The sequence below is a fragment of the Pristis pectinata genome, chromosome 20 (assembly GCF_009764475.1).
Source record: "Pristis pectinata isolate sPriPec2 chromosome 20, sPriPec2.1.pri, whole genome shotgun sequence".
NCBI classification, from domain to species: domain Eukaryota; kingdom Metazoa; phylum Chordata; class Chondrichthyes; order Rhinopristiformes; family Pristidae; genus Pristis; species Pristis pectinata.
Genome location: NC_067424.1, coordinates 7,550,095 through 7,572,034, shown reverse-complemented (window position 1 = coordinate 7,572,034; position 21,940 = coordinate 7,550,095). Strand labels below are relative to the sequence as shown.

Below are 21,940 nucleotides of genomic sequence, written 5' to 3'. Positions count from 1 at the left end.
GCACCTGGAAGAAAGCCCACACAGACACATGGGAGGATTGTGCAAACTCCACACAGACAATATCCAAAGTCAGGATTGAACCTGAGTTTCTGGCATTGTGAGGCTGCAGCTCTACTTGCTGCTCCATTGTACTACCCACTTGTTTGGAAAACTTTAAATGTAAATAAAAAAAAATTGCTCTTAAAAATGAGTAAATTTGTTTTTATTTATGGAATGTGAATGTCTCTGGCAAAGCCAACATTTGATCCTTTCTACCCTAGAGCAGCCTGTCCATCTCAGAAGATGTTTAAAAGTGAATGACTTGGATGAGTCTGGAGTCATGCATTGGCCAGACTGTGTGAGGACAGCAGACTCACTTCCTAACACGGCATTAATAAACCAATAGGTTTTTATGACAATTCAGTAGCTACATGGTCACTACTACGAATTACTTACCTACTTGAATTTAAATTCTCCAGCTTCCTAGATGGATTTTGAATTCAATTCCTCGGTCAACATTTCAAGTATCTTGATTAATATTATACTAATTTTCCAGAACTGCCATGTTGTACAGGCTTAAATTCATTACTTTATCAAATCATAGGGTCATACAGACACTTCATGTACATGGTATGATATGATATCTTTAGTTGTCACATGTATATTGAAACACACAGTGAAATACATCTTTTGCGTCGAGTGTTCTGGGGGCAGCCCGCAAGTGTCGCCACGCTTCCGGCACCAACATAGCATGCCCACAACTTCCTAACCTGTACATCTTTGGAATGTGGAAGGAAACCAGAGCACCCGGAGGAAACCCATGCAGACACGGGGAGAACATACAAACTCTTTACAGACAGTGGCCGGAATCGAACCCAAGTCGCTGGCACTGTAATAATGTTACACTAACTGCTACACTACTGTGCTTGCCATGCATGCAACCTTTACTGACCCACCAGCACTTGGTCCATAGCTGACTATGCCTTGGCAATTCAAATGCTCATTCTGATGCTTAGAGTCATAGAGTCATACAGCAATACAGCACGGAACCAGTCCATGCCGACCATGTTGTCTACCTAGTTAGTCCCAATTTCCTGCATTCATCTCATATCCCTCCAAGCCCCTCCCCTCCATGTACCTATCCAAGTGCTTTTTAAATGATACAATTGTACCTGCCTCACCCACTTCCTCTGGCATGAAAAAGTTGCCCCTCAGGTCCCTTTTAAATCTTTCCCCTCTCACCAATGCATCTGAAATTTCTTGAGAATTTCTACCACCAGTGCCCCTTCAGGCAGTGCGTTCCAGATTCTACGCACCCTCTGGGTGAAAAGATTCTTCCTCATATCCCCTCTAAACCTCTCACTCCTCACTTTAAACCTATCTGCTCTGGTTAGACACCTATAATGTTTCAAACAAAATATTCAAAACCTTGCAGAGCACCAATATTTAGACAAATAACCCCAAGAAAGAAAATGGGTTTAGCCAGTTTGTTCAGCAAATATTAGAGCAAAGCACTTACAAAATGCATTATGCAGGATTTAAACCATTTAATAGAGATTTCAAAAGCTGTAAGTTTTTAACTCTACTTGCAACAGTCATTTTGTCACTAACAATTAAACAGTTGATTCAATTCTTCCAACAAGGCTCAGAAAGAAAACAATTAGGCTTTCACATTGGCCTGGGTGTTGTACAATGAATGCCTTGGTACTCATTTATTCACAGAAGACGTTGCAAAATCTGAGGCTGTCAAAACTGAAACCTGCACTTTCTATTCTCAGTTTTTCAGTTGAGGTCATGGTCTCACAAGTGTGGAAGAGAAGTGAAAGTTTGGATGCAGAAGAGCAGAAGTAGGACCGTGCAAACAAAAGGGCTGTTTGTAAATTGGAGTTAGAAACGGTAAATAAAAATGGCTCTTACTCTTCTTCTGTCGGTCGCCTTCCTCTCAGGTAAGAAAACATTGGTCTTGTTTGGAATTTTGAAGGTACTGTAAATGTAGATTTGTATCTGTCTGACCAGAAATGAGATCTGTGGGGAATTCTGGCAAAATTAAGTTTGATGGTAAGAAATATCCTTCAATTGTGTGACAGGAATTTAAACATGGCTGAGTTGAATTCTTTCAACAGGTAGATTACTTTACTTCATACCAACTCATGTACTAATATTGGTACTGGAATTACATAGTAAAATTTGCAGTAATCTAGCCCATTGATGTGGTTGATTTGTTAAAAGTAACTGATTAAAAGTTAATAATACTTCTGACGAGAGCACAATTGAGAATATAAAGGGATTTTTTAAAAATTAATTTATGTGCAGTGTTTGGGAGAAACATGACTGATAAACCAAACATAGCTAAACATGATTCAAAAGCTTTCAGTTCCTATACTGTTCCACAAATATCAAAATGGAATTAAAAAGTAAAGATTTCTGCTAAATATTTGCATTATCATTTAAAAATACTGTTTACTAAAGTAAGATCTTCTCCCAGTCAGTATCTGTACAATGCAGTGGCAATGTCTGACATCAGGCTTTGCTGATTTGTAATAATGAGTCACTATATGGATAAAGTGCAATTTATATGAAGCAACTTTATATGGTCTTGGGCTGACAGGGGAATTACAGTTCCTTGCATCTGCAAAACCAGTCAGTAACAGAATAGTCAAAAGATCTTGCCCCTTTATAAGTAATTCTGCTGGGCTGATTCATAGGAATTGAAATCATTTCATTATTACTAATAGGTCAAATTTGTTTAAAGTTTGTATCTTTGGGAAATGCCTCAGTAACGTTAGCACAGGAGGTAGCTTGGCTCCACTCAAGCCTCAGTTATGCCTATTTTACTTGGGCTCATCTTAACAATAGCACCGAATCTTATCCTGAGGCTCCTTCCTCAACACAGATTGTTTTGCTAAACAATTACAATTTCTGTAAAATATCAGGTGTTGTGAGCACCTTTTGGCAATGTCAGTGGATTCCAGCAGGGAGTACAGCACAGCCAGAGATGCATCCCTGAGAAGAAATGTTAAGCTGAAGACCCATGACACTGTCTCTGTTAAGAACATAGAAGTTGTCCCCTACATCCAACTCAATTTAATTCCTCAGTCAACAACATAGAAAATAACCTGGTTACTAACACATAAAAATAAAATAAGACAAGATAATTATTTATTAGTCACGCTTATATCAAAACACACAATGAAATGCACCTTTTTGCGTTACTGAGAGTGTTCTGGGGGCAGCCCGCAAGTGTCGCCACACTTCCGGCGCCAACATAGCATTCCCACAACTCCTAACCTGTACGTCTTTGGAATGTGGGAGGAAACCGGAGCACTTGGAGGAAACCCATACAGTCATGGGGAGAACATATAAACTCCTTACAGACAGTGGCGGAATTGAACCTGGGTCGCTGGCACTGTAGTAGTGTTACGCTAACCGCTACACTACCGTGCCGCCAATAATTTCTGGGATCTTGCTATACATGCAGAGCAGCTGGGATTTTTACATTAAAATGCCATTTACTGTTCAAAAGGAAAGTACTTCATAAGCTATAAAACACTTTGAGATGATGAAAAGAACCACATGCGCAATCTTTCTTCTGCTAATATTGTCAGTTCCCAATTCTCTGAATTTTATGTTTTTGGTGAGATGAAATTTTTGGTGATGAAAGAATTGTGCTAACAGCTTTAAGCAGAAAGAGATTGGTTGGTAGCAGGACTTACTGGTGAACAGAAATTAACTCATTAGAATCCTAGAATCTCAAAATCTCCTGAGTTGATCAGTTTTAACTTAAAATGTCTTTCTCAGACTTCCCTTAGCCATTGCTAAATGTTCTTAATAGGCTAGCCTGGTAAAATGGAATGTACCACAAATACTGACCTAGCTTCTTAGACAACTATTGAAGGCATCACAGAGAAGGTAATATTTCTGCACACTTTATATTCAGCACTAGTCCCACTGGAAAAATGGGGAGGATATTAGTCAGGGAGGGATTTTCCAAGGGGTCTTCTAGAAGTGGAATGCCAACCTACGTAAGCGGACCACCCCACTGAGTGTTCCTGGATGCCATTTTTAATGGTCACCCTTAACAGACCAAAAGGGAAGCTCCACCTCCTGAAGATATATGATGTAATGGAGGCATCTGAAACACAAAACAATGGTGGTAACACATAAATTGTATGGTTACTTGCTTCCTGGAGTACTTCAAGTCATTTAACTACAAGTGAGATCAAATTCATTTGTATCTGAAAACATTACAGATGCACTTTGTAACAGCAGGAACTTCCATTGAAATGGAACATTCAACAAAGCAATATATCCCAAACCACTTCACAAGATTAGAAGCAATTTTCAATGCTAGGCACGTAAGTAGATATTTGGAAGGTGACCAATAGCTTGGTTGGAGGTAGTTTAAAGAGCACCGAAAGAAAGAGGTAGAGAGGTAGGAGAAGTTCAGGGAGGGAGCTCCAGGGCTGAGGGCCGAGGCAGCTAAAGTCATGGCCTCCAATGGGAGAAAAAATAAATTCATGGATGATCAAGAGGCCAGAATTGGAGTAGGGTAGAGATATCAGAGAGTAGGAGGTTCAGAGAAAATTATGGAGAAAGTGAGGATGGGTGCTGTGGGGGAGAGTGAGGGCTGGTGGTGAGACTGTGAAACCATGGAAAGATTTGAAAACAAGGGTGAGAATTTTAAAATTGAGGCTTTGTTAATGGAGCCAGCCAACACTAGAGTAATGGGTGAGTGGGACATTCTGTGACTTTGAACACAGGCAGCAGAGTTGTAGATGTCCTCGAGTTTGGGAGTCTGACTAGAAGTGTGTTGGTACAGCCAAATAACAAATGAGCAGAGGAGGGTTTCACAACAGCTAAGCTGTGACATGGTCGAGTTGGATCGGAGGCAGAGAACCTGGGCCACAACAGAGGCTAATGATATTTTTGCAAACTTCATGAAAAGTTAGCGGAGGGGAACTACTTGAAATCTGACATTAAATAAAGAATAAATCAATGTTCCCATGTCGAAAAGATGAACAGTCATCTTACAATCTATAAACGTTTTAGTAGTTATGAGACCAGAGTGATTGGTCAGACTTGGAGAACAAGACAGGTCATTAAATCAAAATCACCCCATAGACTTCACTGATATGCATAATAATGCAAGATGTGGTGGTTTTCATTGTGACTCATACACTTCACATCCAGCTTCTTGCAAACCTTCAGGCTCAGCAGCCAGTATTGTGAGTGTGTTGCTTCAACTTCTAGAAGAACATAAACCAGCCGAGGTTTGACTTCGATATGAGTAGACAACTTAATTCGCTGTATAATCATTTCACCTCTTACTCCAGAGAGAGAGACAGAGAGAGAGAGAGAGAGAGAAAGAGAGAGAGAGAGAATCCTTAGGAAAATAATTAGAGATAAACAATTTGGTCACTACTTCCAATTAGATAATAAACTCGTTTGTTTTTGATAAGCTGGTATCAGTAACAGTGACCATGAAGTTACAAGATTTTAATAAAAGCCAATACTTTTCACTAATGTTCTTCTGCTTTGGCTTATTTGTGACTCCAGACCCATATGCTTGACTCTTACCTACTATCTGAAATAGCCCAGCAAAGCTAGACAGAATTTAAGGGATGGACGATAAATGTGACCTTACCAGAAATGTCACATCCTGTAAAAGAATTTTAACAAATTAACTTCCAGTAATTTTAGCTAACTTCTTACCCCTGGATCTAAACAATTTTTTTCAAGTGCAGTTCACACCAAGAGAGTAATAAGTTTGTCTTTATTCTCTCTGTCCTTCTGTCCCAGGTCAATTTCAATCATCCCAATGCTGTGGTCACTCCTTCCAGAGCCAAACCAAGCATTTTAGGATTATAGAACTGACTCCCTCCCTCCCTCTCTCCTCCCATGGTCTGCCAGTGTGCCTATTCCATTTCCTCCTCAGTAACTTGTCCTTAGCCTGTTGTTCAACACAGCTGTAGTTATTGGAGCAACAATCAATAGAGCTGGAGAAACTCAAAGGTTCAGGCAGAGGTTCAAAGGGCTGAGGACGGCTAGAAGGGGACATGAAAAGGCTTTGGCTAGTAGGGTTAAGGAAAATCCCAAGGCCTTTTTCAAGTACATGAAGGGTAGGAGGATGGCTAGGGTAAAGGTAGGTCCGATTAAGGACAAAAGTGGGAGAATTTGCCTGGAGGCGGCGGAAGTGGGAGAAGTTCTGAATGAGTACTTCTCTTCGGTATTCACCAGGGAGAGGGGTCTTGATGATGCGGAAGGGAGTGCTGGTAGGGGTAATGTTCTCCAGGTTGTAGATATCAAGAGAGAGGATGTGTTGAAGTTTTTAAATAATATTAAGACAGATAAATCTCCGGGGCCTGACGGGATTGTCCCCAGGCTGCTTTGAGAGGCTAGGGAGGAGATTGCTGAACCGCTGGTAAGGATCTTTGAGTCCTCGTTGTCCACGGGGATGGTGCCAGAGGATTGGAGGGTTGCGAATGTTGTCCCCTTGTTCAAAAAAGGTAATAGGGATAGGCCAGGGAATTATAGACCGGTGAGTCTCACATCTGTGGTGGGTAAGCTGTTAGAAAGGATTCTAAGGGATAGGATTTATGAACACCTTGAGAATCATGGACTGATTAGGAACAGGCAGCATGGCTTTGTGAAGGGAAGATCTTGCCTCACAAGCCTGATAGAGTTCTTTGAGGAGGTGACCAGGAAGATTGATGAGGGCAGTGCGGTGGATGTGGTTTACATGGATTTTAGTAAGGCGTTTGATAAGGTTCCTCATGGTAGGCTTCTTCAGAAGGTCAGAGGCCAAGGGATCTAAGGAAGCTTGGCTGTGTGGATTAGGAATTTGCTTGCATGTAGAAAGCAGAGGGTTGTGGTGGAAGGAATGCCCTCGGATTGGAAGGCAGTGACTAGTGGTGTCCCGCAGGGATTGGTTCTGAGACCTCTACTTTTTGTGATATTTATAGATGACTTAGATGAGGGGGTGGAGGGCTGGGTTAGTAAGTTTGCGGACGACACTAAGATAGGCGGTGTTGTGGATAGTGTGGAGGGCTGTCGGAGCTTACAGAGTGATATTGATAGGATGCAGAGCTGGGCTGACAAGTGGCAGATGGAGTTCAATCCGGAGAAGTGTGAGGTGGTACACTTTGGGAGGACAAACTCCAGGGCAGAGTACTAGGTGAATAGCAAGGTACTTGGCAGTGTGGAGGAGCAGAGGGATCTGGGGGTTCATATTCACAGTTCATTGAAAGTTGCCTCACAGGTGGAAAGAGCAGTTAAGAAGGCGAATGGGATGTTGGCTTTCATAAGTCGCGGGAATGAGTTTAAGAGCCGCGAGGTGATGATGCAGCTTTACAAAACTCTAGTTAGGCCACACTTAGAGTACTGTGTTCAGTTCTGGTCGCCTCATTATAGGAAGGATGTGGAGGCATTGGAGAGGGTGCAGAGGAGATTTACCAGGATGCTGCCTGGATTAGAGAGTATTAAATATGAGGAGAGGCTTAAGGTGCTAGGGCTTTATTCACTGGAAAGGAGGAGGATGAGAGGAGACATGATAAGAGGTATATAAAATACTGAGAGGAATAGATAGAGTAGACAGTCAGCAGCTCCTTCCCAGGGCACCAATGCTCAAGACGAGAGGGCATGGTTTTAAGGTTATGGATGGGAGGTTCAGGGGAGATGTCAGGGGGAGGTTTTTCACCCAGAGAGTGGTTGGTGCATGGAATGCACTGCCTGGGGTGGTGGTGGAGGCAGATACATTGGACAGGTTCAAGAGCTTGTTGGATAGGCATATGGAGGAGTGTGGGATGGGGGGATATGCGGGAGGAAGGGGTTAGGTAGTGTGAGGGTGGTTTGATGGACGGCACAACATGGTGGGCCGAAGGGCCTGTTTTTGTGCTGTATGGTTCTATGGTTCTATGGTTGGTTCTATGGATGGAAATGAACAGTTGACATTTCAGGTCAAGACCCTTCATCAGGGTAATCGTTGGTCCTGCTACTTCAACCCCTCTCATTGATTTCCCTGCTCAAAACCCCACAATGCAGGTTAAACATGCAATGACTAGGCACTGATGAGTAACCAATAACTGAGAGGCCAACCTCATTCTACCTTGGGACCAACATCATTCATAGTGTTTTTTCAAAGTTAACAGGAGAAACAGCAGGGTTATCACTAAACGCACAGCAAGCCTATGAACCCCTTTACCATTCACGGCGCTGTCCTGTCACATGCTGTCCACCCTGCTGCTCACATCAATCTGCTGGTTCTCAAACATACCTGCAGGCACTGTAGTGTAGCGGTTAGTGTGACGCTATTACAGTGCCAGCGACCCAGGTTCAATTCCAGCCGCTGTCTGTAAGGAGTTTGTACGTTCTCCCCGTGTCTGCGAGGGTTTCCTCTGGGTGCTCCGGTTTCCTCCCACTTTCCAAAGGCATACGGGTTAGGAAGTTGTGAGAATGCTATGTTGGCACCGTAAGCGTGGCGACACTTGCGGGCTGCCCCCAGAACATTCTATGCAAAAGATGCATCTCACTGTGTGTTTCGGTGTACATGAGACTAATAAAGAAATCTTATCTTATCTTATCTTATACATGCCTCTTTACTCTTTTTGGTTAAGCTCTCTCAGCTCTTTATCTAAGCATCATATCATAATGGCCCTCATTCTTCATTCACCCACGTGCATTCTACATGCAACAATATTGGATGCATTCACAAATCCGGACCCGTTGGGTTTCACCCAACTCTGAGGCCAAGGGTGGGATTTTTGTTCTACAGACTGGAATTTACCCCACGTACACCAACCAGGCCCCGATCACTGTGAATTACCCAGATGATCTCTCGCCCAGACTTCCTGCCCACACTGCATTCTTCAAACCAATGTGGTTTTGCAATTCGCTGTGTGTTACACTTTAGAGGAACAAGCTCAGCAAATTACATATTTGTGCATGGGCAGAGGGAAGTGCAGGAGTATTTAATTATAAGTAAGACAGTCAGACCAGAAGGGAAGTAGGGATAGGACACTAAGATGGCCAGACAGAGAGAGAGAGTGAGTGTGAAGGGCAAGGAAAAGGAAAAAGTGGATTAGAGAAAGGAAATTGAGGGCAGGTACGGTAGTGTAGCGGTTAGCGTAACGCTTTACCGTGCCAGCGACCTGGGTTCAATTCTGGCCGCTGTCTGTAAGGAGCTTGTACGTTCTCCCCGTGTATGCATGGATTTCCTCCGGGTGCTCCGGTTTCCTCCCACATTCCAGACGTACGGGTTCGGAAGTTGTGGGCGTGCTATGTTGGCGCTGGAAGCGTGGCGACACTTGCGGGCTGCCCCCAGAACACTCTACACAAAAGATGTATTTCACTGTGTGTTTCGATGTACATGTGACTAATAAAGAGATCTAAAAATCTAAAATCTAAAAAACAAACAGAACAGTTAATGACATAAATGGCAATCACATGAGGGCTTCAATTAAAAGAATCATAGAGTCATAAAGCTCAGAAGCAGGCCCTTCAGTCCACCATGTCTATACTGACCCCTAACCCTTTTCATAAACTTTTTTGTGCACAACGGTATAAGCACTTACCTCCTGTACTTTAAAACATTTGTTATATTTTCACACTTACAGTGACGCATGCTGACATAAGTGGACCAAATGTGAAAACAGGAACTGTGGGAAGACAAGTCGAAATCATTTGCAGGTTTAACACGTTTTTCAGCAATTATCAAAAGTACTGGTGCAAAGGATACTACAGGAGGAGCTGTGCCATTTTAGTACAAACACAAGGCCCTGAGATGAAAAGTGGAGATGGCAGGATAACGATAACAGCTGATAATGAAAAAGGACAACTTACAATACGAATGGACAGGTTAACAAAAAATGATAGGGGCTGGTATTGGTGTGGAATAGAAAGACCTCACCTGCTGGATCCATTAAGTCCTGTAGAACTTAAAGTTCATGAAGGTAAGTTATTACTCTGGCCTGCAATTCACAGACTTTTATGTTCCTTTCTCTGTTTTGTCTTTCTAATTTCTATCAGAATTTTTTTGTCAGATTTACGTTTATTACTATATCTGGTATTAGAACATAGAACAGTACAGCACAATACAGGCCCTTCGGCCCACAATGTTGTGCCGATCTTTAAACCTCGCCTAAGACTATCTAACCCCTTCCTCCCACATATCCCTCTATTTCAAATTCCTCCATATGCTTATCTAGTAATCTCTTGAATTTGACCAACGTACCTGCCTCCACCACCACCCCAGGCAGCGCATTCCATGCCCCAACCACTCTCTGGGTGGTTCACCTCTTTATTTTTGTTCAAGTAAGTTTATGGTCAGAAACTGAACCAAACTGGTTACATTAATACCTTGGCTCCAAGATCAGGTCAGAGGCTGGCTAACTTACCTCCTGAGTCCCCAAATCCTTTCCACCATTTTCAAGGTATAAGGCAAAAGCATGATGGAATAATCTCCACTTGCCTAAAAGAGTGTATCTCTAATTGTATCAGGAAACTCGTTCTCAAATGGGATAAGGCAAATCGCATTATTAACAATCAAAAAAAATCTGCTGTTGCTGAAAATCTGAAATAAAATCAGAAAATGCTGGAAACACTCAGCAGGTCAAGCAGCATCTGTGGAAAGAAAAAAATGTTTCGGTTCGAAGGCCGTTCATCAAACCGCAAAACTAAGTAAACAAGTTAGTTTTAAGTTGCAGAGAAGATGGAGGAGGGAGGGGTAGAAATACCTCTGATAGGGTGAGACCAGGATTGCCATGGTGATATGCTGTTTATTAAGCCATCTGGTTGACAGATTCATGAAGACAGTTGAAGAGCGATAAAACAAAGGGGTTGTGTAAGCTTACGAAAAGAAAGGCAAGGCTTTATATATCCCTCTGTCTCCTCCCTCTCCATCTGTTTTTATTCATGGTAGTGGATCAACTACTAATCAAGCAGAAAATGCTGGAAACACTCAGCAGGTCAGGCAGCATCTGTGGAAAGAGAAACAGTGCTAACATTCAAATCAAAGACCCTTTGTCAGAACAGAGGAAGTGAGAAAAACAGTTAGCTTTTAGTTTTACGTTCCAAGGAGGGTGCCAAAAGATGGATAGGACAAAGGGAAATCTCTGAGAGGGTGACGACAGTGTTGTCAAAGTAAGGCACTGTTTATGTAGCTGTCTGGTTGATAGATCCGTAAAGGCAGTTGAAGTGAGAGCAAGCAAATAGAGGGATATGAAAAAGGTCTGATCTGCAATTCACAGACTTATACATCTCTTTCTCTGTTTTCTCTCTCTAACTTCCCTCCTTAATCTATCACAGTGTTTTTTTTTGTCAGTATTGCAGCATAACAGTTTAGACTGGATCGATAACACAAGATCATTGAATAATAAAATAATATTTTATACATTTTTAACAGGTCAAAAGTTACTTCCTTCAGACAAAGAAAGACTAAGGTAAACATCAAATTTCTTGTTTTAGACCTACACAAGTATACTATGTGTGACATATTGGTCTAAGTATTTAAAGAGGATGTTAATGAGACATAGAATCAGAGAGTTGTACAGCATAGAAACAGGCCCTTTGGCCCACCAGTTCTATGCTGACTATCGTGCCTATCTATATGAATCCCACTTACCGACATTAATTCCAAATCCCTCATGCCCTGCCCATTCAATTACCAGCCCAGATGCCTCTTAAATGTTGTTAGTTCCTGCCCCCATCTCCTCCACTGGCAGCTCATTCCAGATACTATCTACTCTTTGTATGAAAATTTTACCCCTCAAATCCCCTTTAAACCTCCTCCCTCTCACATTAACCTTCACCCTTTCATTTTAGACACCCTGACCATGGGAAACAGACTCTTTCTATCTACCCTATCTATGATTCTCATAATTCTATACATCTCTATCATGTCACCTCTCAGCCCCTTTTATTCCAAGGACCCAGCCTGTCTAATCTCTCTTTACAGCTCAAGCCCTCCCACCCATGCAACTTTGGAAGTATTTCAGAGTGCTTCATAGACTAATAGCTGGAAATGGTTGTCTTCTAAGGAAAGTTTGGACAGGCCAGGTTTGCATCCATTGGAGTTTAGAAGACTGAGAAGAAACTTGATGGAAACACGCAAAATGAGGGAAGTTGTGAGTTTGGATATGGAGAGACTGCTCCCTCTTGTGAGAGAATCTAGAATTAGGAGCCACTGTTTAAAAATAAAGGGGCACCCATTTAAGGCAGAGATAAGATGAAGCCATTTCTCTCAGAACTTCATGAGTCTTTGGAACTCTCTCCCTTAAAGGACAGTGGAAGGGAAGCCTCTGAATATATTTTGGAAAAAAATATTTGATAAGCAAGGAGGTGAAAGATTAAAGGGGCAGGCGGAACAGTTGAGTTTATATTCATGATTTTATTAAGTTTCAGAACAGGTTTGAGGGGTTACATGGAATACTCCTGCTCCTAATTTATAAGCATATTATTTTTAATTTCCTTTAATTATTTTTAATTTCCTTTACCATCAGAAAGATGGCTCCCTGGTGTGGACTGTATCCATAGTGATGAAGGGCAGTAGAATGAGGTCATTACAGCACCAGCACCAACTCAGCAGGGCTGGATTACTCTGAGCCCAGCCCACAGCTCAGATCCACCTCTTGTGGGATGCCAGCAGCCTGACCGATCTTGTGCAGCCACAAGCTTCCCAATTCTCGACCCACCCCCTCACTCCACCCGCCATCCCTGCAGACAGATCCTGGGCCACAGGCAATGGAAACGGGGTCTGGCCCACTCAGCTCCCCTGTTACCCTTCAGACAGCTCACTCTGCCACAGCCCCTTGCACTGATTCCATGTCACTCTGAAAACTGGTTGCAAATATTGAAAAGTATTTAAATAATAAAAAAGTTGATCACATTGGTAAAATAAAAATAATAAATTAATTTAAACATGCAAATGAATTAGACCATAAGACCATAAGACAAAGGAGCAGAAGTCGGCCATTTGGCCCATCGAGTCTGCTCTGCCATTCTATCATGAGCTGATCCATTCTCCCACTTAGCCCCACTCACCCGCCTTCTTTGATGCCCTGTCTACTCAGATACCTATCAATCTCTGCCTTAAATACACCCAATGACTTTGCCTCCACAGCCGCCTGTGGCAACAAAGGAAACATTAAAAAGGAAAGTGGGAAACACTGGTACTTTCAGGTACCTTTTCAGTGAAGCTCAGTGACCCCCACTGAACTAAATGGGGCCATGCCAGATGCACCAGCTTTGAGAGGTGGAAAGCTGAGGGGTAGGGTATGGAATATATCTGGCCTCTTGGATCAGTGTGTTATGGAACCACTGCTAGACTCACTGCTGTGCTCAGCAGTGGTCGAGAAGGTCAGATGTCTTGCCAACTCCCCTCCAATGCATGCCATTGTACAGACAGTTCCATAGTGAACTATGCAGCACAATATTGCACTTTGAGGGGTTCTCCTGTCCTGCCAGTGTAACTACGACATTCAAAGAAAGCCCTCACTTTCCATCAAGGTTTCTGATGAATCAGTGGCTGAGGAGAGGAAATTTACCCCCCATACTCTGATGACAATCTCCAACAGTGTCGCCTCCATTTACTACCAGCAAACATGGAGATCAACCTGTCAATAAATTGTCAACGTGCCATATTTTAGGTGGTTTTCCGCCTTTGACCTGTATGCAGATGGGTTAACCTGAAACTTTAGCATGGAGTGCAAGGAGTCGCCAACACATCATCTGGCATTGGCTTCAAAACAGCTTCCAGAATTCAAAGAACATTTTCCTACAACACAGCATCATTCAGGCTTCTACTATTACTTTAGTTTGCATCAAAATATAATATTATCATAAACCTGCAAAGGGAAATTAAACAGGAAGGGCAATTCATAAATTGGTAAATTAGATTATTATTGTCACTTGTTTTTCATGCCATCCATACAGGTCACTTCATTACAACAGTGCATTGAGGTAGTACAAGGGAAAACAATAACAGAATGCAGAATAAAGTGTTACAGTTACAGAGAAAGTGCAGTGCAGGCAGACAATAATGTGCAAGGCTATAATGAGATTATGAGACCATCTTATCATGCTGGGGAACCGTTCAATAGTCTTATAAGAGCGGGATAGAAGCTGTCCTTGATCCTGGTGGTATGTTTTTTCAGGCATTTGTATCTTCTGCCTGATGGGAGGGCGAGTATGTCCAGGGTGGGTTTTATGATGTCATTGTTAGATTTAATAATAGTATTATCATCACAGGGGTCCATCTGTCATTATAAAGCTAATTTTCAGGGCATTTATACTCTGTGTATGTACGTATGCCTATGACACCAATAAACTTGAACTTATTTCAACATCAGAGTATGCCAGCTGAAACTTTAAAAAACAGACTGAGGAGTAATCTACTGTGACATACAAAAAATGCAATAGAGTAATTTATGAAGTTGTGGAAAGAGGAAGAGAGTTCCTTTTATTCATCTCGTGTTCGATCACTGAAGTCATAGGTCCTTCTGTGGATGGGCATAATGGCTCTGGTGACTGGTAGGAGCAGGATCGGGTGTCAAAAGGATTTCTGGGAATGCAGTGCATCCCCTGCAGGGGCCACAGAAACACAATCAATGACCTTTTATCAGAACTCCATCTGTCGTTAAACTATTGCAGCTGGATCACTGATTCAATGTCACATTAGCTTTTGGCAGGGTATAATCAGGGGGAGGGAGTCAACATGGGTTGCTAGGGTTAAATGCAGGCAAAGGTATTGGCTGCCATTTGAGCACAGTTCCAACATTCAGCTGCACTGAAGACAACTTCAGTAACCCAAACTGTAATGTGATGTTAGAAAACGATATCCATTCTAGCAGATATAACGAGATACTGCATAATTAGTCATCATTATCTTTCGTGGTGCACATTTACCTGATATGTCCGTCCTTGTCTTAATTTTGTTTCCTCTTTTTCATAAACAAGGTTTTTCATTATTCTCGGACTAGTCTTTGGAATATTAACTATGATGTTTCTCGGACTCCTGGTACTAGTTATCAAAAAAATTAGAAAGAACAAAAATGATGGTAAGTTCAGAAACTAAAGCAAATTTTGCTCAGTAAGGTAATCTTTGTTTCAAAGAAACACTAACCACACGATATAAAGCAACGCTAAATGGTTATATCTTGATTTGCTATGATCTAAATGCATCTGCATTCGAGTACTCTATGCATGTTGTCAGACAGAAGTCTCCTCGTAATTTTATTTCAATAACCTCATATTTTTATTTCGTTCTGGCACAGATCTCATTAAAGGAGGCATCCAACAGTTATGGATCCTCCTTTATCTCTTTGGAAGAATAGGAGTTCTGTTGCACTGTCTATTCAGCACAATATAATGGTGACAGGATAGCCAGGATTGCCAGTAACATTGCGACAATTTCTGTGTGGCACAAAGCAATGTGCATTGTTTCTCGCTAATGATTTTAAAATGTTCGGGAGTCACGTTAGCAACACAAAGGTGATTTTTATTTGGTAATTAAAAGGACTGCTTGTCAACAATTTCTCAGTCAAGGCCATCCTCCTGTTTGGTACTGTGGAAAGAAATGAAACAATTATACTTTCTTGAACGACTATCAACACACTAAACGAATGAGCTAGCAAATACCAAATGATTCTTTTGTTAATAAAACAGGCACCATGTAACTACCTGCTAAATCTAGTTGAATCACTTGCAAATTATATATATTTTTAGTCTGTTAGGAGTTAGCATTCGATGTTTTTGCTTGGTTTGAGCTGTAGGTCACATAGATTAGGCAGAAATTACATTACTCTGAAATTCCAATATATCCAATATCCCATATTCCCAGAATACAGTGAGGACTCTTAAGTTCAGTGGTTTCTGCATTAAATTTGATCTTAGGTAAATGGGACAGTCTATTTATGCATAGTGAAGGAAATGTTGAGTAGCAACCTAATCCTGCCCAGTTAATATGTTTGGACTAAAATGATTTTCAACTGGTTCACTTCTCACCAGAATGGTAATTATTGACTGGGCTCAATTTTTGAGGGTCAGCCTTTGCATTTAATTATTCACAGCTCCGACCGAACATATGGATGGCTGCAGAGTGGAGTTTAAAGGGATGCAGGCAATTGAAGGGCAAGTGACAGGTGAGTGGGCCAAATTCTAACAAGAACTCGATAATCTCAAGAAAGGACATTTTAAGCTGTCGGTGGCATTTGCCAAAATGAAGGGGAAATAGATTGCTGGTATAAACATCAAAAATAAATGGTATAAACTATCTCATTATGGCCTTACACTGTATAAACATCTGCAAAGTGACAGTTCAGTCTCTTTCTTACCTCCCTGTTTTATAAAAATGTTCTTGTGTGAGTTGGATGGAAGTGGGAGCCAACCAGAGAGACTGCAAGGCAATACTAAATGAATCATATGAAATACTTATATATCCTTGTGGAGGTTCAAACTAGAAGGCAAACATGGAAGTAGATAAGGTGCAGAATTACAGATTAGAGAATAAATGAGTAACCAGCAATGTTAGTACAAAACTAGTGTTGCAGTTCAGTTGCCCTTGAAAGGAAAATTTCCATGGAGAAATAGACTTGTACTTATATAGCATCTTTCTCAACCACAAATTGTCCCAAAGGATTTTACAGAAAATGAATAATGGTTAAAATGTCATCACAATGATAATGAAAGAAATAAGGTAGTCAAGGCATGTACAACAAATGGCAACGTGATAATGATCTGATCACCTGTTTTAGCAACATTGGTTAAGATAAGATAAGATTTTTATTAGTCACATGTACATCGAAACACACAGTGAAATACACCTTTTGCGTAGTGATTTTGGGGGGCAGCCCGCAAGTATCGCCACACTTCCGGTGCCAACATAGCATGCTCATAACTTCCTAACCTGTGCATCTTTGGAATGTGGGAGGAAACCGGAGCACCCAGAGAGAACCCACACAGACACAGGGAGAATGTACAAACTCCTTACAGACAGTGACCAGAATTGAACCCGGGTCGCTGGCGCTGTAATAGCATTATGCTAACCACTATGCTACCATGCCAGGGGTAATTACTGCTCTTCAGATTGGTGCCTTGGAAATCTCTTTTTGTCCTCCTGAAGGACATGCCTTGGATAGTGAAACATTCCCTCTGATTAGCAGAGCAGCATCAGCCTAGATCATGGAATCATAGAATGTTTACAGCAGAGGAGAAGGCATTTCTGCCCATCACATCTATGCCAGCTCGCAACCGATACAACTCACTGGTTCCATACCAGACCCTTCTCCAAAGCCTTGTAAATCATTCTTCACCATATGTTTATCCAATTCCCTCTTGAAGGCCACGATAAAAACTGCCTCCTCCACATCTTCAGGCACTACGTTCGAAATTCCAACCACATGTTGCATAACAAAGCATTCCCTTACACGACTCTTAGTTTTCTTCCCCTTTATCTTACATCTGACACCTTTAGATTATTTCACCAACTGGAAGGGCCTCCCAGTATCCACTTTGTCCACACCCCTCATCGTTTTATATCCTTCTATCATACTTCCTTCCCTTCTCCATAGAAAACATTCCCAGCCTCTCCAGGCTATCCTTACAACCACAGTCCCTCATCCCAGCAAGCATTCTCATAGGCCTCTTCTGGACCCTTCAGGCAATGAGACAAGTTACAGGTGGACTAGGTCCTTTTGTGTGTCCAAAATAATCTCCAGTAGAATCAGAATCAGAATTATTATCACTTATGTCATGAAATGTGTTGTTTTGCAGCAGCAGTACAGTGCAAGACATAAAGACATAAAAATTACTATAAGTTACAAAAATAAATAAATGGTGCAAAAGAGGAATAACGAGGTAGTGTTCATGGGGTCATGGGCCATTCAGAAATCTGATGGTGGAGGGGATGAAGCTGTTCCTGAATCGTTGAGTGTGGGTCTTCAGGCTCCTGTACCTCCTCCCCGATGGTAGTAACGAGAAGAGGGCATGTCCCGGATGGTGAGGGTACTTAATGATGGATACCGACTTCTTGAGGCACCTAACAGATACCTAACAGATAACGCATGCAAAAAGGCAATCAGCAACAACCCATCTAATACCCAAATATGAAAATAATTGTACAATTTATTTCACAGATCATGAACAGAAATTAAGCAGTGCAACAGAATCAGAACATATAAAGTGGATTAAATTAACACATTTAACTGATGTAGTTTGCCTAACAATAGCCAATACAAATCCCTGTTTAACATTCATGACTTTTATGCAAAGCTTTATTGTGAGTGGTGGTTTAAACTGTTACACAATGGCTGAAGTGTTGTTCACTGAGCAAGAATGGTTCAGATTCACCATATATCTCAGTTTTTCTTTTAGTATTTTAGTGTGCGCATTAAAAAGTCCAGTAAACTCAAAAAAAATGTTTCTAACTGGTCTTATTTATTTTGGTTACATTTGTATTTTTTAGATAAGAAGGAGAGGGAGTCAACAATAGAGAATTCTATTCCGAAGTCGAACTCTGTGGTAAGTCTGCAAACTCTTGACAATACGGGGTGCTTTAGTTTCAGCAATATCATTTATGTAATACATTGCCACTGTGGATATGTAGGTTTTATATATGCATCTGAGCTGTCTACATCAACAACTTTCATGTATTCACTGCCTTCAAAGTAGTAAACCACCTGACATCACTTCACAAGAGTGTAATCAAACTTTTACACTAAACTACAGGAGATGTTGGGACATATTGTCAAAAGCCAACTCTGTCCTAACTGAGAGCTTCTTGTCCTGAGAGTGTGCCCCATGGTTCTCAGCTCTTCACCCCGAGCAAACAGCTTCTCAGCTTCCACCCTTTCCGAACCTTGTACTCCATTAACTTGAACCTCCATGGAGTGTAACATTTTATTCTGTACTCTGTTATTGCTTTTACCTCGTACTACCTCAATGCACTGTTGAAAAGAATTGATCTGTATGGACGGTGTCAAGACAAGTTTTTCACTGTACCTCAGTACATATGACAATAATAAACCAATTTACCAATTTACATCTATGTGAGGCGGCACAGAGATGCTGACTCACACCTCCAGCCATTCAGGTTCAAATCTGACTTCCAGTGGTATCTGTGTGGAGTTTGCACATTCTTCCTGTTCCAGGCTAGTTTCTTCCAGGTGCTCCAGTTTGCTCCCACGTCCCAAAGACATATGTGTTGGTTGGGTCAATTGGCCACATAATCAATGTGTAGCTGAGTGATAGAATCTAAGGGCAGTTGATGTGAATGTAGGGAGGATAAAATGAGGTAGGATAGGATTGGTGTAAAAATGGGTGCTTAATGCTTGCACACTCAGTGGTGTGAAGGGATGTTTTTGAGCTATGTCTCTCTATGAATCTATGGGATCACCTCTTGATCTTCTAAACTCCAGTGTGTATTAGCTAACCCTCTCAATCACTCTCCAAGACCCTTATCACAGAAATCAAATTTGTAAACCTCTCACTCCCAGGTTAATATGTTCACCCTCAGACGTGGATAAGATAAGATTTCTTTATTAGTCACATTGAAACACACAGTGAAATACATCTTTTTGCATAGAATGTTCTGGGGGCAGCCCATAAGTGTTGTCATGCTTCCGGTGCCAACATAACATGTCCACAACTTCCTAACCTGTACGTCTTTGGAATTTGGGAGGAAAGCAGAGCACCATGAGGAAACCCACGTAGACACGGGGAGAACATACAAACTCCTTACAGACAGCGGCCGGATTTGAACCCAGGTCACTGGCGCTGTAATAGCATTACGCTAACCGCTACACTACCATAGACCACGACAGTAACTGCTACACCAAAGTGCCTCACTGTACAATATAGCAAGACTTCCTTTAGTACTCCAATCCCCTTTTTCCATGTGAATAATAAAGGCCAACATAATTTCAATGATGAATTAACACATTGCCTCATTCCCTTACTCTATGTCTACAGTTGTCCAAAGAGAAGGAAGCAGGAGTTACTTACGCCACTGTGATGATTCAGCCTACTGACCATCCACAGCAAGACTCGACCACGTACGATAATGTGAACCCTTCCAACAGTCAGGAGGAGAACAAGCCACCAGTTACTGAGCCTCCAACTTCAGAACCAATCGAGTATTCTACAATTGTATTCAAAAAGTAAAATTCTTCTCCACCTTATGTTGGACCCGTTTTCTGCAGAACAACATCCCTGTAAATCATAACTTGTTCCATTTGGATATGTTTATCATCTTGCGCCTTGTGTCCAGCCACTGCATATCGGATAAATCTCAGAAATAATCCCGGATTTTCCCAATACATATCAGTGGCATGGATCCTAGGAGCTCAAGTGCCCTTTGAACTTAAGTGGGGTGGACAGAGAGAATCTACTTCATCTGGTGAAGGAGTCAGGACTAAGGGGAAGTAAATTTGAGCTCAGCTTTTCAGGGGCGATATTCCGTATCACTTCTTCACCCAAAATGAAGTGGAAATATGGAATTCTCTCTCCCAAAAATCTGCTGAGGCATGCAGGGTTGTGGGGTGAGGGGTGGGCGGGGGGGGGGGGGGGTCAACTGAAAATTTCGAAACAGAGGTTGATAGATGCTTGTTAGGCTGGGGAATCTGGTGTTCAGGAACAAAGGTGGATAGATGGTTCAAGATATAAATCAGCCATGATCCAATTGAATCATGGAACAGGCTCACAAGGGTGAATGACCTATTCTCTTACCTACCTACCCAACCTATGACATTTCAGTTAACACTGACATCCTAAGTAGCTAGACAGTTATTCCCCAGCAAATAGCCAGGCCTTTTCTCCGAATCAGGGACAAACGGAGAGATGAAGTTACGTTAGATTAGAAGTGGAGAGATGAATTGCTAATCGGCAGTCCTGAGCTTTTCTCGGGTGTCTCATGTACTATGGCTGTGCCATGCTGATACATACTGCCCCAGAATAGAACGGGAAAAGATGCACAACTATAGTTTCTTCATGACTATTCAATACTTAATATTTAGTTGATCTTACACATAGCTGACTTAGGCTTTAGTTGCTTACAATGCTTCATTACCTGCAGTCATTGCACATGCTTGGACTGCCAATTTGCACTTAATGTGAGTGATATACTGTGACTGGTGTTCTGCTCTCTAGGTTTTGTTCTCTATTGAAGGTGCTCAGTTAGCTGGGCATGATTTACTATGATGGAGCAATGAGAAGCACTTCCTCAGCCTCTGTTGGCCAACCAAAGTGTCCCGCCCCTTGCTCCACCGCCAACCACACATCACACCTGCAGGCTGAGGTGTTGATAAGCAAGAGGAGAGCTGAACAACTGTTCCACGAGACTTATTATTGCCTCTAGGTTAAAACCTGTGTTAAAACTACACTTAATTACTGCAGTTGTGAACAAGTGGTGTTAACAACATTAATTACTGTAGTGGGGAATGAGATGTGAATACAATTGGTTATTGCAATTACAATAGGTGATTCAGAAATATTGGTTAGTGTAATTGGAGTCAAATGGTGTTAACACAGTTGCTGACCACAGTTCAGAATGGGTGATACTAATACCTAATTATTAGTGCAGATGGGAATAAGTGTTGTTAATAGTACTGAGGATGAGTGGCATTGACATATTTTGCAAATACAGTTGTCAAAGAATGGTATTGATACCATTGGTTACTGCAGTTGGTGTTATCACCATTGGCTTTCACTGTTGGCAATGAGAGGTGTATACACAATTGTTTGCTGCAACTAGAGATACACAGTGTTGAGACTAATAGTTGCTGCAGTGAGTAATTGGCGGTGACAATACTATTGTTTTCTGTAGCTGATGATCAGCAGTATTTGCAGTATTGATTGCCGATTGGTTGGGAATTAGTAGTGGTTGCTGCAGTTGGAGGTGAATGGTATTAAACCAGCTGTTTATCACAGTTGATGATTAGTGGCTTTTACATCGTTGTTACAAGTTGGAAATGAG

The 21,940-nt window shown here is 41.7% G+C and overlaps 1 protein-coding gene across 2 annotated transcripts; it reads left to right on the top strand.

Moving 5' to 3' along the window:
- Positions 1-1,739: 1,739 nt before the first annotated feature.
- On the top strand, positions 1,740-20,499 carry LOC127580999 (CMRF35-like molecule 1). Of its 2 annotated transcripts, XM_052035045.1 has the most exons (7): positions 1,740-1,925; positions 9,591-9,926; positions 11,378-11,414; positions 14,929-15,029; positions 16,041-16,112; positions 18,434-18,489; positions 19,939-20,499. In XM_052035045.1, the coding sequence occupies exons 1-7, from the start codon at positions 1,886-1,888 to the stop codon at positions 20,128-20,130; spliced, it is 834 nt and encodes a 277-aa protein (XP_051891005.1). In that variant the 5' UTR covers positions 1,740-1,885; the 3' UTR covers positions 20,131-20,499. The 2 variants fall into 2 exon arrangements, with proteins under 2 accessions (XP_051891005.1, XP_051891006.1); XM_052035046.1 differs by lacking the exon at positions 16,041-16,112.
- The last annotated feature ends 1,441 nt before the right edge of the window (positions 20,500-21,940 follow it).

Coding starts and splice junctions, on each gene's coding strand:
- LOC127580999 (XM_052035045.1), top strand. CDS start 1,886: ATGGCTCTTACTCTTCTTCTGTCGGTCGCCTTCCTCTCAG. Junction 11,415..14,928: donor TCAGACAAAGAAAGACTAAG/GTAAACATCAAA, acceptor TTCATAAACAAG/GTTTTTCATTATTCTCGGAC. Junction 18,490..19,938: donor TTCCGAAGTCGAACTCTGTG/GTAAGTCTGCAA, acceptor CTATGTCTACAG/TTGTCCAAAGAGAAGGAAGC.